We start from the raw sequence: 13,315 nt of genomic DNA, 5'->3' as shown, positions 1-13,315 counted from the left end.
TCTTTATGACCCCATTTGAGTTTGGGGGTTTTTTTGGACAAAGGTACTGGAGTGATTTGCCATTTCCTTCTCCAACTCATTGGACAGATGAGGAAACTGAGGCAAAATGAAGTGGCTTGCTCAGGGTCACACAGCTAGTTAAGTGTCTGAGGCTGGATTTGAACTCAGGAAGATGAGTCTTCCTGCCTCCAGGTCAGGCACTCTATCACTATACCACCTAGCTGCCCATTCTTACATTTGCTAGACTAAAAAAAAGACAAGCTATTTGAAATGGGTGTATGCTTCAATTTGATTTTTTATTTAATTTCCTTCATTTTCTATAAGGATTTAAAAGTTTAGGAACAAAATAAGGAGAGGGAGGAATTAAAAATCCATATAAACATTGCCCAGAATTCGGGATTTTCCATTTTCATAGAACTTTCAAGCTGATTGGGACATTCTGGGTTATCAAGTCCAACCTACTCGCTTTTAGAATCAAGGAGAATGAATGAGATAAAGAAGTCAGAAGCCTGGAGTTAATGATATAACTGAGATGAGAATGCTGGCCCCTTGACTGGAGCCATAACAAAAATTGTACCTAAGGCCAGTACCACAAATTGCCTGGGACAAATGGCAGGCAGTTGTCTTCAGTTAAGGAAGAACATTACCCTGGGGGGTGGGGGTGAAGGGGAGCTGAGTGGTGTGTCCCCCTGGCTTTCAAGGTGATAGTTTCCCATTTTAGAGAACAGGAATCTGTTAACTAGCAATTAACTCATGTTTCTATGCACCCTTTAAATCTGTGCCCAGAGGCAAAGCCCCTGCCACTCCACCCTAATTCCAACTCTCCTCAGATCTTAGTACAATATGGCTTCTATTACATTAGCTACCTGCAGTATAAGCAGGTGTGCCTTAGTCTTCTCATCTGAGGATTAATGGAGTATAAAAAGGACCTGATTTCAAGATAGTTTCTACACATAAAGTAGGCCCATGGCACAGAAATTGAGAACAACATTTCAGTAAGGCTTTAGGATTCAATTTTTTTTAAAGCAGCAATTGATGCAATATTCAACTTATCAAGACATTAACATGAGCCCTCAGAAAAGTTAACCCTTTTAGTCCCTGTAGCAGCAAGCATCCCAAGCGTCCTCAGGATTTGCAGCTACCACAGGTTCTTGGATCTGCTTTGTTAAAGGAAAGCGTTAACAAGCTTACTTTAATCAGTCAGACATATATCGTTTACCTTGTTCAGGGGAAATGGTCAGCACCCCGAACTTCAGAATAAACAGACAGAATTATCAAGTCAGAGAAACAGATCAAGTAGACAGATTTCCAAACTGTCCAACCATTACATCCATACCAAATCAACATCTGGGTTTTTCAAAGGGGGGGCGGTGCTCTCAACAACGGCTTCCCAGAATCCAGATCAAATCACAGAACACTTCTCAAAGTGAGTCCCAAAACAAAGCTACACATCAGGGCTAATATAGCCTTCTCCTGGCTCAGAGAATGTAACAACCTTTTGGTCCCACTGGCCAATCAAAAAGTATCTACTGAAAAACAAGCCTCCCACCCCAGGCTCCATGTGCACCTTTAGCCTAGGGGCAGGGAAGATCTTTAAAATTTACATTCTCAGTACAGTCCCCTAATGCTGAGTTTTCTCACCTGTATAATGGGTAGGTTGGACTAGCTGCTCTCTGAGGTCACTTCCAGTAATAAATCTTTGATTCTATAATTTGTCACTTTAACATACGTAAAATTGGTATACCGATTACACACACACTCAAATGGACACACCAACTTATTAGCAGGTGAGGTTTTCCATTAGATAAAGCTAGTTGAGAAGGCAGCCTCCTGCCTGTGGTAAAAGAGATGTCAGAACAATTTCACATACAGCCCTGGGAGGCGGTCCTTTATGCTCTCATTGGTGCATATAATCAATTCTGGCATTTGCAACTGGCTGTGTAATGGATGCCAGAAGATACCACAGCCAACAATACCAGTTTTACCATAGGGTCAAGCTAACAATTTTTCAGGAAAACAAAAAAATCACAGCCTAATATGGTAAATAGTACATTACAAACTACAGTGAAAGCCAGGTTGCCTGTGCAGGTACCTGGTATTTTTTTAAAGTTACCGTTTCCTTAAGAGAGACCAAAAATAGTGCTAAGGAGAAACTGATCTTTTGGCATCACAAATAGCTACAAACAGATTGATCTGAGAAAATTTAGCTGGGGGGTGGGGAATCTGTTCAGAAATGGGGGGGGAAAATAAGGGAGGAAAGAAGAGAAGAGAATCCAATGGCATATTACACGATTTAGAAATTCATGCCAACACCATAGACAAGAATCTGTCTAAGGAGGAAAGTGCCCTAAGCTGCCTCTGATGCCTACAGAGAAGGACCTTAGGTTTCAGGCTCTTTCAAAGTGTTGGATGCCTTTGTAGGCTGGCACCAATTCTGCAATTTATGAAGGCTGCTTAGGGCATTGAGGGATTAAGAGGATTAAGTGCCCAAGGCCACACAGCCAGTTAGATGTCAGGGCAGGACTTGAACCCAGCTCTTTCTGACTCTCAGGTCAGCTCTCTATCCACTCTACCATGGCTGACCCTCTAGGGATATAAAGACAAGAATGAAAACACTCCCTGCCCTCCTAGAGCTTAGCCTACAGTCGTCTTATCAGTAACTTATACCTTAGTATGATATTGATAAAGAGGCCATATGGCTCAATGGATAGAGCTGGCTTTAGTGCCAGGAAGACCAGGGTTCAAGCGCCACCTCTGACACATCATGGCTGGATGACCCTGAATAAGTCACACCCCCTCTGTGTCCGAGCCAACTCTCTAAGATTTTTTGCTGTTGTTCAGTCATGTCTGACATTTCATGACCCCAGCACACCAGGTGCTTCTATCCCCCATCTTCTCCCAAAGTGTCCAAGCTCATGCTCATTGTTTCCATGACAATATCTATCCATTTCATCATCTGCCATCCCCTTTTCCTTTTGCCTTCAATCTTTCCCAACATCAAAGAAAGTGGTGATCCTCTTTGGTAGAGGGCAGAATGAGTATAACCACTGGGAATTCCTCAGGCCATTTGAATCAGGGGTCTGACCGGCAACTACAAACACACACATACAAACATGCATGCACACATACACACATGCATGCACATGCACACACTCATACAGACATACATGCACGCATACCATTCAAACATACATGCATACATACATACAAGCCATATAACAGGTATTATGAGTCACATTTTCTAAATGAGGAAACAGGCTACCATCAGACCAAAATTTGAATCCAGGTCCCTTGTGGCACAGTGGATAGTGCTAGATTCACATCTCTCCTCAATCACTTATTAGCCAAGGGATCTTGGTCAAGTCACTGAACCTCATGAGGCTTTCAGTAGGTTCATCTATGAAATGGCAAAACAATTATAACATCTACCTCACAAGGAAGGTGTGAGAATCAAAAGTTAATGTATATAAAGGCCCTTCCAAAACTTCGAGGGCTGTATAAATTCAGCTGTTATTATTAATATTAATTATTCTTATTAATATTATTGTCTTTCCTTTCCCAAAGAGGTTAAGTTTTGATGAAGGACACGGAGAAATCACCAGGACACTGAGCATCCAAAGGAGAGCTTAGGGAAAGGATGGGAAGAGAGGTAGGCAGCCAGAGGGCTCCCTGGAATGAGTGCTGAACTTGGACTCTGGAAGATCTGAGTTCAAATGTCGACTCAGATATATTTTCCTCCTCTACAAAATGAGGCAGTTGGACTAGCTGGCCTCTTAGGTCACATCCAGTTTTAAACTCATGATTCTGTGAAGAAACATCCCCGATAGTGGGCAGCCATCGATAGAATGAAGAAAGGCAGTGGGCAAGGGTTCAGCTAGTTTTGCTTCTAAAATACGCACTTGGGACCTCCTCAAAAAACCAGGGGAAAAGGACGAGCATTAAAATAAGTTTTCTGTGATCATAAGAAAATGGGGGGTGGCGTGAGACGTGGTATTTAAAGAGATACAGCTGATTTGCTCTGGAGATAGTGTCATATTTTACAATGTTTTTCTTTCTTTAACCACATAAACACATAGGACAAAAAACCTTGTGTGTCAAAAGGTCTCAATTGACATACAAGGCAAAGGAAGGGATTTCTTCTGTTTATTGAATATGTTTTCTCCTGAACTTCATCCAGGAGGGTAGTTTCAGTTCCTGTATATTTTGCAAAACCACAAAGTCACCTGGGAAAATAGGTAACCACACTACCTGTAAAATACCATTTAGGGAGTCTACTATCATGCAGTTCCTTAGTATTTGAAAAAAAAGTCCAGGATTTGTTTGGGGATTTATGGGCTTGGGGGTTTTTTCTTGGCATCCACACAATTCTAGAACATAAACTAGAAAGAACCTTCCTAATGGACCAAGTTAGTTTGTCCTTTGAAAGATGAGGAAACAGACTCATGGAAGTGAAGCAACTCTTTTTAAGCCAAGAAAGGCAGTGCAGTCGAATGGGCAGAAGGTGAATTGGAGGTTTACTGATATGGATCTGAACGTCAGCTTTTCCACCTACCATCTGTGTGGCATTGGTTAAAGCAGTTGACCTTAGTTTCCATCTATAAAATGAGAAGGTTAGATTTGATCCCTATGGTCCCTTTCACCTACAACCCATGCTTAAAAAGAAACAAGGTATCAAGGAAAGACCACAAACCCTGAATTCAAAGCTTACCTCTTATACTCACTACCTGTACAATCTTGGACCAGTCCCTTCACCTCTGTGGGCCTATTTCCTGATCCATAAAATGAGGGAGAAGCACTAGATGGCTTCAGTCTAGTTTGACACACGGTCCAGAAGGTTCTCAACTCATGATCCCATGACCTAAGTGGCAGAACTCAAACCCAGGTCTGTTGCCAGGTCATCACATTCTCTCCATGGCACCATGCAGTCACACCAGCCTCAGGGGCTTTCTAGACTGTCCACTACACTGATCTCTAGGTCAAGAGTCCAGCACCAAAGTAAATCTCATCTTCTCTCATAACCAGAAATTTCTCAACGACCACATCTCAATTACCCATCTTAGATATTAGTCATAAAAATGCTAACTCTCAAGCTAGCTTTCATATTCCACCCTAGGGAAATCTGAATGGGCCAGTGCATCCACAAGGAGAAATAACTAATCTCGAATTAGCCTAAACAGAATAGAATTAGCAGTGTTAATCTGGTCCTGTCCCACCCCACCCCCTAAAAACATAATGAGCTAAATCTGGGATTGTACCTGCCAACAATTTAGACAAGCAACTGTCATACATATAGATGATGTAATCTGCAAACCAACTGCATAGAATAGTGAGGGAGTTGTCAGGAAACATGGGTGCTGACTAGCTCCAGGTGACCTTGACTAAATTATTGATACTAAGCCACACAGGTTCTAATCCTGGAACTGCAGTAGGGGCTGCATTACTTTAGCCATGCTATCTTTGCCCCCATTCTATGTAAAAGGGGAGGGAGGCAGGACAAAATAGAGGTCAGTGAGCTTGACTTGAAGCCTTGTTCAGGAAGAGTATCAGGCCTAGAGTCAGGAAGATCTGAGTTCAAATCCAGCCCAGACACTAACTAGCTATGCAACCCTGATCAAGTCACTTCACCCTTTTTACCTCCGTTTCCTCATCTGTAAAAGGATCTGGAAAAGGAAATAACAAACCACTCTAGGACCTTTGTCAAGAAAACCCCAAAGAGGGTCCCAAAGAGTCAGACATGGCTGAAACAACTGAACGACAACCAGGAAGGGGTGGCTCAGTGGGCACATGCTGGGAGGCAGGTTGGACTACATGGTCTAAGAGGTCACTTCCAACTCAGAATCTGGCCACGCCTCTAGGCCTTGGCTTCCACCCTTGGAGAATGAGGGCTTTAATGAGATGAATTCTATGGTTCCTTTCAGCTCTAACGTTCCATAAGTCAATGAAATCCTTTACTCCTCTTCCTTGGCCATCAGCTTTCTTTACCCCATTACTATCTGACCTTCAATCAGTAAGCATTTATTAAACACCTACTATGCTCCAGGCCCTATGCCAGGTACTGGGGATAGAAGGACAAAAAGAAAACAATCTTTGCCCTAAAGAAGCTTACATTCTACTGGGGGAGGCATACACATATTGAGTCTAAATTTATATGTCACTCCTCTGTTTCAGGACCTGGCCAACATCCAGCTCTAGGCTTATGGTTATTACAAGACTCAGAAACCTCTCTTTTACTTTATTCCTGAAATATGACTTACTCTAATTGAATAGGTTTTCCTCTTTCCTTATACAGCTTCCCCACCCCCAAAGTCTCCACCAGGATTACTCGCCTCAATTACAACTGATAGATCTTGAGAAGAAGAAGGAGTAAAGATCTTCAACTCCCCTAGTTTCCTAGGATTTAAAGCTAGAAAGTTCCTTCCTGGTCATCTTCTCCTACACCCCCATTTTACAGATGAGGCATCAGAAGCCCACAGAGATTAAGTAACTTGCTCAAGGTCACACAGTCCTAAGTGACAAATAGGGCATTCTCACCCAGGCCCTCCAATTTCAACCCCACTAGTTCTCTATTCTTGCCCTATTTGTTTAGATATTAATTAAGGGTCACCATTTCTTCACTTTTAGCCTTTTATTTTTTCCATTAGGCTCCTCCCATCCCTGTCCAGGCTTTAGTCCATCAAGCATCTCCCCTTCACTATGAAAGAAAAAAACATTTTCTACTCAGAAACCAAATAGACTGCAGATGACTTTGCAAAGTCTTTCTGGGATCCATAGTGATGTCCCAAGAACAGATTTCGCCCACCCCCTAGGGGGTGAGATCTTCCCCCTGCTAGCCCCCAATATGCCCCAGGCAGTCAGGGCACAGAACTACAGCTGTCACGCTTCCCTTTGCTGGGTTCCTCCGGTTACTGCTGCTCTGACTCAGAATCATCTTTATGCCTTAATGAGGCAGCTATGCCAACTCTGTTGCCTGCATAAAGATGGCACAAACACCAGCTTTCACAAGTGCGTTGGATTCCAAGTCATCCAAGGCTGCCTGCCCTACAGACAGCTTCATTCTAAAGCACCCACCCACACACCCCCACCACCAAAAAATCCCACCCTAGGAAGTGACCTAGGCAAACTTCAGAAATAGCTCTGGATACATATTTCCTTTGGCAATCTCCAGTGACAGACAGTTGCCATCACCCCTGAAACATTCCAGGATGGGAGAAAGGCCCTTAATCCCAGAGGATTCTGCCTCCGGGGCATTTGTGAAAGCCCACGAAGGCTGACTCAGCAACTTGCAAAGTACAATGAGATCTGGAGCTGGTGCCCCCAAGTCAGCTAGACCAAAGAGGGAGTCCCCCTTTCCCTTTAACCCAATCACCTCCAGGAAGCTGATTCCTATCACATGTATGGCTTAAATGAAAAGAGCTAAGCCCTTCCTGCAAAACTTTCTCTAGCCCTAATAACCTGGATAACTCCTGTAGGGAACAACAGTTTCCTGGCACTCAAAGCCTGTTGTGTCTCTGAAAGTAGGAAAATCTGTTTAAACCATTGTCTCCAGGGGGACATACGGAAGCATGGATTGGGGGGGGGGGGCAGGGAGTAGTCTTTATGCAGAGCAGGGTTTTCCCTCAAATTTGGAGGAAAATGGGTAGCAAAGATCCCTCCCCAGCCACTCCCTTCATCTGGATAAGCCCTCTTTCAAAGAGAAGAGGAATTGCCCATCCCAGCATAGGCTCTTCCTAGCATACATTCCACAGACAGCTCTGCAACCTGCCTTCCCTTTCCAAGCAGGCTGTCATCTACGTGTGGGAAGTTTTCATCACTGTTGATAGAATCCGACCTCCTTGGGCATTTCATGCCAAGGGAGTCTGGTGGCTGGCTGCCTTTCAGAGTTACACAGTCATGCCCTTTGGAGACCAAGAGTTTCTGGAGATCATGGCTTTTCCCCAACTCCAGAAACTGAACACCAAGTCCTGAGGTTGGGCCCCTTTTAGGCAATTCAACGTCAGTCCTCAACGAATTGAGAACAGGGCTTCTTTAAAAACTGACTCAGGGGCAGACAGAGGGCATTCGGCCCTCTCCCTCACCAGTGCTATAACCCCCTTTTCCAACCTTTCAAAGGGTCACTCACATTCTCCATTAAACTACCTTCACCTGACCCACACCAAAACAAACACAGAGCCCCTCTCAACCATCACTTCTTAGAGACAAGAACTTCGCGTTTTGACTTACAATGCTTTTAAATGTACCAAAAAGAAATAATCAAAGATAAGAGAAGGGAAACACCTGGAAACCCATCCCACATTAAAGAAATCTGTAATGAGAAGGTAAGACCTTTCTGGGGGCAAGAAAAAATGTCCAACACAATCATAGAGCCAGAAAGAACGGGAAGGAGAGTGAAGGTGAAAATGGACACATGGTACCCCCCCCCTTTCAGTTCTGAACACATAAGGGGGGGGGGGACCGAGACAGCCTTCCCTCTTTTCCACTTTTTGCTGGGAATCACGTAGATTAGTCTCAGCATCCCTACCAAGCTTCCCCCCTCACCCCCGGCTAAGGTTGAGGGGCCCCCTGCTGCTAACCTGGACCTAGGGCAGGATAACAGGCTTGCGCAGTCAAGCTCATCAGCCAAGCCCCGCAAAGTTCTTCCAGGCAGGGTCAGGCCCCTCTAAAACCTTGGTGAAAACTTGGGATTTCTCTGATGCACTACAGGGTATCAGGTTCCACTTCTCTTCCCTCCCCCCCGCCCTCCCCAGGACAGAGCGCAGCCGGAGGTGTAAGGAACCCCCAGGGGAGGGAGGGGCTCGAAGCCCTAGGTCCGCTGCCCCAAGGTAGGGGACGGTGTGGGGGCGGGTAGCTCATAACGCCACCAGCGGCCGCGGCCCCTCCTTCTCACCTGGTCTGACGGCCTTGAAGGTGACGGACTCCTTGCAGCTCTGGATAACTCCCAACACGTCGTAGCGGGGCAAGCCAGACACGCGGACCCCGTGCACCTCCAGCAGCAGCTCGCCCTCGCTGAGACTGTTGCCCTCGTCGCCGCTGGCAAGCCCCAGCTCCGCGTCCCGCTCCACGGAGCCCACGTAGGGGAACTCGCCGTACTCGGCTCCCCCCAGGACTGTCAGCCCCAGCTCGCCCTGGGGCCCCCGGTTCAGGGTGCACTGATGCACCTTGGTGGTCCAGTGGTTCTTCTTCTGGAGGACTTTCGACATGGTGCTGGCCCCGCGCGTGGCACCCCCTCACCCCCGACCCACACTCGAGTGCACACGCACAGGCGAGCGGACCCGCAGATACACAGGAATGCGAAACAGGTGGCCCCAGACAGCAGCAGCGGCAGCCCCGGCCCCGAAGATCAGCTGGGGCGCGGAAGGGGCATGTCCCCAGAGGGCACCCCCAAACACAGAAGCATACGAAAGAAACTTTGCCGGCTCGCCCTCCTCCAGCTCAAGCCATCCTTAGGCAAACTTTCTCAGCGCCTCCGGGCTCCCGCCCCTGCCCGCGGCCAGCTTTGTTTGCATTCCAGTCCCGGGAGATCCACGCTGCGCAAGCCGGCCCGGGGCGCCCAGGGTCCGCAGTCCACTCCGGGCTGGTGCCTTCCTCCTCTCCCTCTCTCTAGCCTCTATGCTCGGTGGTCTTCCTCACCGACTCTTCGCTCAGTCGCTCTGTCTCCCGAGGTGGGTTTCAGAGAGGGCTAGCCTTGCTGGACCAGTTTCCCCAGAGCCCGGCTCTAGGTGGAGGGCACGTCGGAGGGGAAGGAGGCGGGAGGCGGGAGGGAAGGGACCGCGGCCCCTTTAAACAGCTACAAAGGCTCAGCTTGTTTTGTTACATTTCATTCTATTCCGTCCCACCGAGCTCCACGACCGGCGATAGTAAACGCGCGCGCCTGCGCCCTGGAGCCGCTAACTCCTTCCCTGCCCCCTCCCCTTCGGAGGAGATTCCAAAGTTCTTCCCGCTGGGTCCTAACGCCGCTCAATTCTCAGGCGCAAACTCCCACCCACCTCACCCCTCCCTCCCTCTCTAACGCTTCGCTCCAGCAACTTCGGAGAGGCTTGTGCTTTTTCCTTCCCCTCCCCCCTGCCACCTCTCTCTCCCAGTTCAATGTCTGTTTTCAACTTTTTTTATTTTTTCTCTGGTACCTGTCCGATTTGGAATGGGGTTTGGTCTGGGCCAGGCTCGGCGGCCGAGGTTTGGGTCCCCTTGCGCCGCTGGACAGGCAGACCGGGATCCAGCGCGCAGGAACGCCGACCCTGAGCCTATTAACCTCCCTTGGCCAGTGGCCAACCCGGCTGCCAGTCAGGGAGCCGGCCCAGCCCGCCCCTCCCTTTCCCGCTTGGACTCTGACTCCCCGAGGCCAGCCGGGGAGGCGTGGGGAATGACTGCGCAGGGCTGGCCCGGGGGAAGGCTGAGCCAGCTGATCTGCCCCACCGACGGAGAACCGGGCGGACTCCGGGTATCCCTGCTGTCATCTCCTGCCCTTAGGGGCAGGAGGACCCGGGTGACCCTAGCCCCTGGCCGGGATGGGTGGCTGGGCTCTGTCTCCTCTCTGCATCCCCGGGGGGGTGTGGTTCTCCTTGGGGACCGAAGGCGAGTCCATCTGGGCTTCATATGAGCGTCACATACTAGTAAACGAGTTACTTCTTAAAGAGCTCAGAGAGCGATGGAGAAAGCCCTGGATCATAGTCTGAAGACCTGAGTACAAATCCTGACATGGCTATATGATCTTACTGTGCCACCTTGGGCAAACCACTCTACCCTCTGGGCCTCGATTCCTTCATTTCTAAAATGAGAGGGTTGGACTAAATCATCTCCAAAGCCCCTTCCGAGTTGTGATCCAAGATCCTAGGGAGACATTGCAAGATTGCAAGACAATGCATCTGGGGGGAGCTGGGAGCTTGAATTTTTAAACCCTTCAGTTCAGTAGCATTTCTGCTCTCATCTCTGTGTGACCACTCTGTCTGCTGTAACCTGGGCTTTGCTCTTTGGAACCCCAGGATTACTCAATCGCCAGAGACGGTGTTTTCGTGGCTTGTCATGAGTGGCCCTGAACTCTATAGAGGAGGCAGAGGAACAGTAATGTAATCAGGGAAAAGGCTAGTCACTGAGCCTGTGCCTAAGCATGCTGGCCTCTAAGGTGCCCAGCTTGCTGGCAAAGTGCACTAGCACTCGCCCATCTTTTGCTGCTTTGCTCATCTCTGTTGCAGAGTTGTTGGACCCTCCAGTGACGTAGAACTGATTTCAGTTTCCAGAGCTCCCCAGAAGAAATCTCAAAGAACCAGAGGTGGCTATTTTTCAGACTCACAGGAAACCCCTAAATTGAGCAGAGCCTATCACCTTTTCAGTGTTAGAGGGATTGGGGAAGAGATTACAATACTGAAAAGGGAAGATGTTTGATAGAGTCACCTGGAGCTCCAGTGTACAGAATGTTGTATATACTCTTGAACGTAATCAGCTGAGGATACTTACTCTTTTTTCTTTGTTACATGAATGGTTCAGTTTTGAAGAAGTAAGGAACATCTAGAAATGACTGATGGAAAAACAAGAGGCATCAATAAAACTTTAAGCACATATATACATATACCTATGTCTTCTAATGAAAAGTTTGCATTAAAAACCCTAAAGACCACATTGAGTGGTCCAAAAATAGTAGCCAGCATGTATATCTTGTTTTAAGGTAGATGCTGTTATCCCTAATTTACAAATAGGGAAACTGAGGCTCAGAGAAGTCAAATAAGTTGTCCAGGGTCACACAGCTAGTAAATGTTTGGTCATATTATACCTCCAGTCTTCCAGACTTCAAGACTTAAATCTAGTTTTATGGTCTAATCAATCAACATTTATTAAGCACCCATAATATGCCAGGCACTGTACTGGGGAAACAAAAAGAGACAAAAGACAGTCCCTGCCCAAAAGGAGTTTACAATTTAATGGGAGAGACAATGTGCAAACCATACATAAAAAGCAAACTATGTACGGGTCTAATTGGAAATAATTAACAGAGGGAAGGCTTGAGTATTAAATGAGTTTGGGAAAGGTTTCTAATAACAGATGGGATTTTAATAGGGACTGGAAGCTGGGAAAATCAGTAGGGGGGAGTCATGGAAGGGAGAGCATTCCAGGCATGGGGACAGCCAGAGAAAATGCTCAGAGCTAAATGATGGAATGTCTTATTCATGGAACAGCCAGGGCCAGTGTCACTAGATCAAAGAGTACATGGTTTGGAGAAAGGTATAAGAAGACTGGAAAGGTAGAAGGGGACTAGTTTAAAAAGGGTTTTGAAGGTCAAGCAGAGCATTTTGGATTTGATCCCGGAAGCAATAGGGAGCCACTGGAGTTTATTGAGTAAGGGAATGGCATGGTTGAACCTACACTTTAGGAAAGTCACTTTGGTGAATGGAGAATGGATTGGAATGGGGAAAGGCTTAAGGCTCAGACCCACCTGCAGGTTATTGCAGTATTCAAGGTGATGGGGTCCTGGACCATTGTGGTAGGTGTAGGTGGCTACAAAGGGAGGTATTCTAGAGATGTTGCAAAGGCAAAATCAATAGGTCTTGGCAACAGTTTAGTTATGGGGTTAAGAGAATGAGGAATCCAAGATGATTCCTAGGTTGGGAGCCTGAGGGATGGGAGAATGGTGATGCCTTCCACACTAATTGGGAAGGCAGAAGGTAGGGAGGATTTAGGAGGAAAGATAATGAACAAGGTTTTGAACATGTTTTATTCAAGGTGTCTACTGAATACCCAGTTTGAGATGTCCAAAGGTCAGTTAAAGATACAAGACTGGAGATCAGCAGAGAGATTGAGGAAGGAAAGGTAGATTTGAGAATCATCAGTATAGATGATGTGGTAATTAGGTCCATGGGAGGTCATGGGAGTTGACCCAGTAGAAAGAATGCTGAATTTATACTATATATGAAGACCAGGGTATGAAGTTACTCATGACCCCTTTGACCTCAGAAAAACCATTTCACCTCTCTGGGACTCAGTTACCTCATCTGTAAAATGAGGAACTTGAACAAAACAGTCATCCAAAGACCTTTTCAATTCTAAATCTATGATCCTTATGAATAGCAAATAAAGAAAAGAATCCTCTTTAAAAAGTGAAATTCCAATACTCCAATGTTATGTCAACACCTCGGTTTTAGAATACAAAATTAATACTGTCTTTGCACACATTTCCATATTTATTAGGTAACTTGCAGGACCTCATTAAAACCAGACAGAGTGAAAATGAAAAATCAAGACTGGGAAGAAATTGCCTTTAAATCCTCATTTCCCCCCATGGGCTTGATGAAAAAGAAACTGGCCAGTTCTTTGGATTTCGTTCATGTAG

General features: G+C 46.5%; 1 protein-coding gene across 6 annotated transcripts in view; it reads right to left on the bottom strand.

Annotated features, from left to right (window-relative positions):
• MAGI1 (membrane associated guanylate kinase, WW and PDZ domain containing 1) overlaps positions 1-10,474 on the bottom strand; it is a 740,901-nt gene extending 730,427 nt beyond the window's left edge. For 4 of the 6 annotated variants that reach the window (XM_069084168.1, XM_069084167.1, XM_069084169.1 and 1 more), the window contains exon 1: positions 8,885-10,474. In XM_069084168.1, the coding sequence (XP_068940269.1) occupies positions 8,885-9,197 (313 nt within the window). In that variant the 5' untranslated portion in view covers positions 9,198-10,474. The remainder of the gene's footprint in view (positions 1-8,884) is intronic. The other 2 variants (XM_069084170.1, XM_069084171.1) reach the window with 2 other exon arrangements.
• Between the last annotated feature and the right edge of the window lie 2,841 nt (positions 10,475-13,315).

The sequence above is a fragment of the Petaurus breviceps genome, unplaced genomic scaffold (genome assembly GCF_028583685.1).
Source record: "Petaurus breviceps papuanus isolate PSGF00001 unplaced genomic scaffold, PetGlider_PUasm1.0 174, whole genome shotgun sequence".
NCBI classification, from domain to species: Eukaryota; Metazoa; Chordata; class Mammalia; order Diprotodontia; family Petauridae; genus Petaurus; species Petaurus breviceps.
This window is presented reverse-complemented; position numbering and strand designations above follow the sequence as displayed.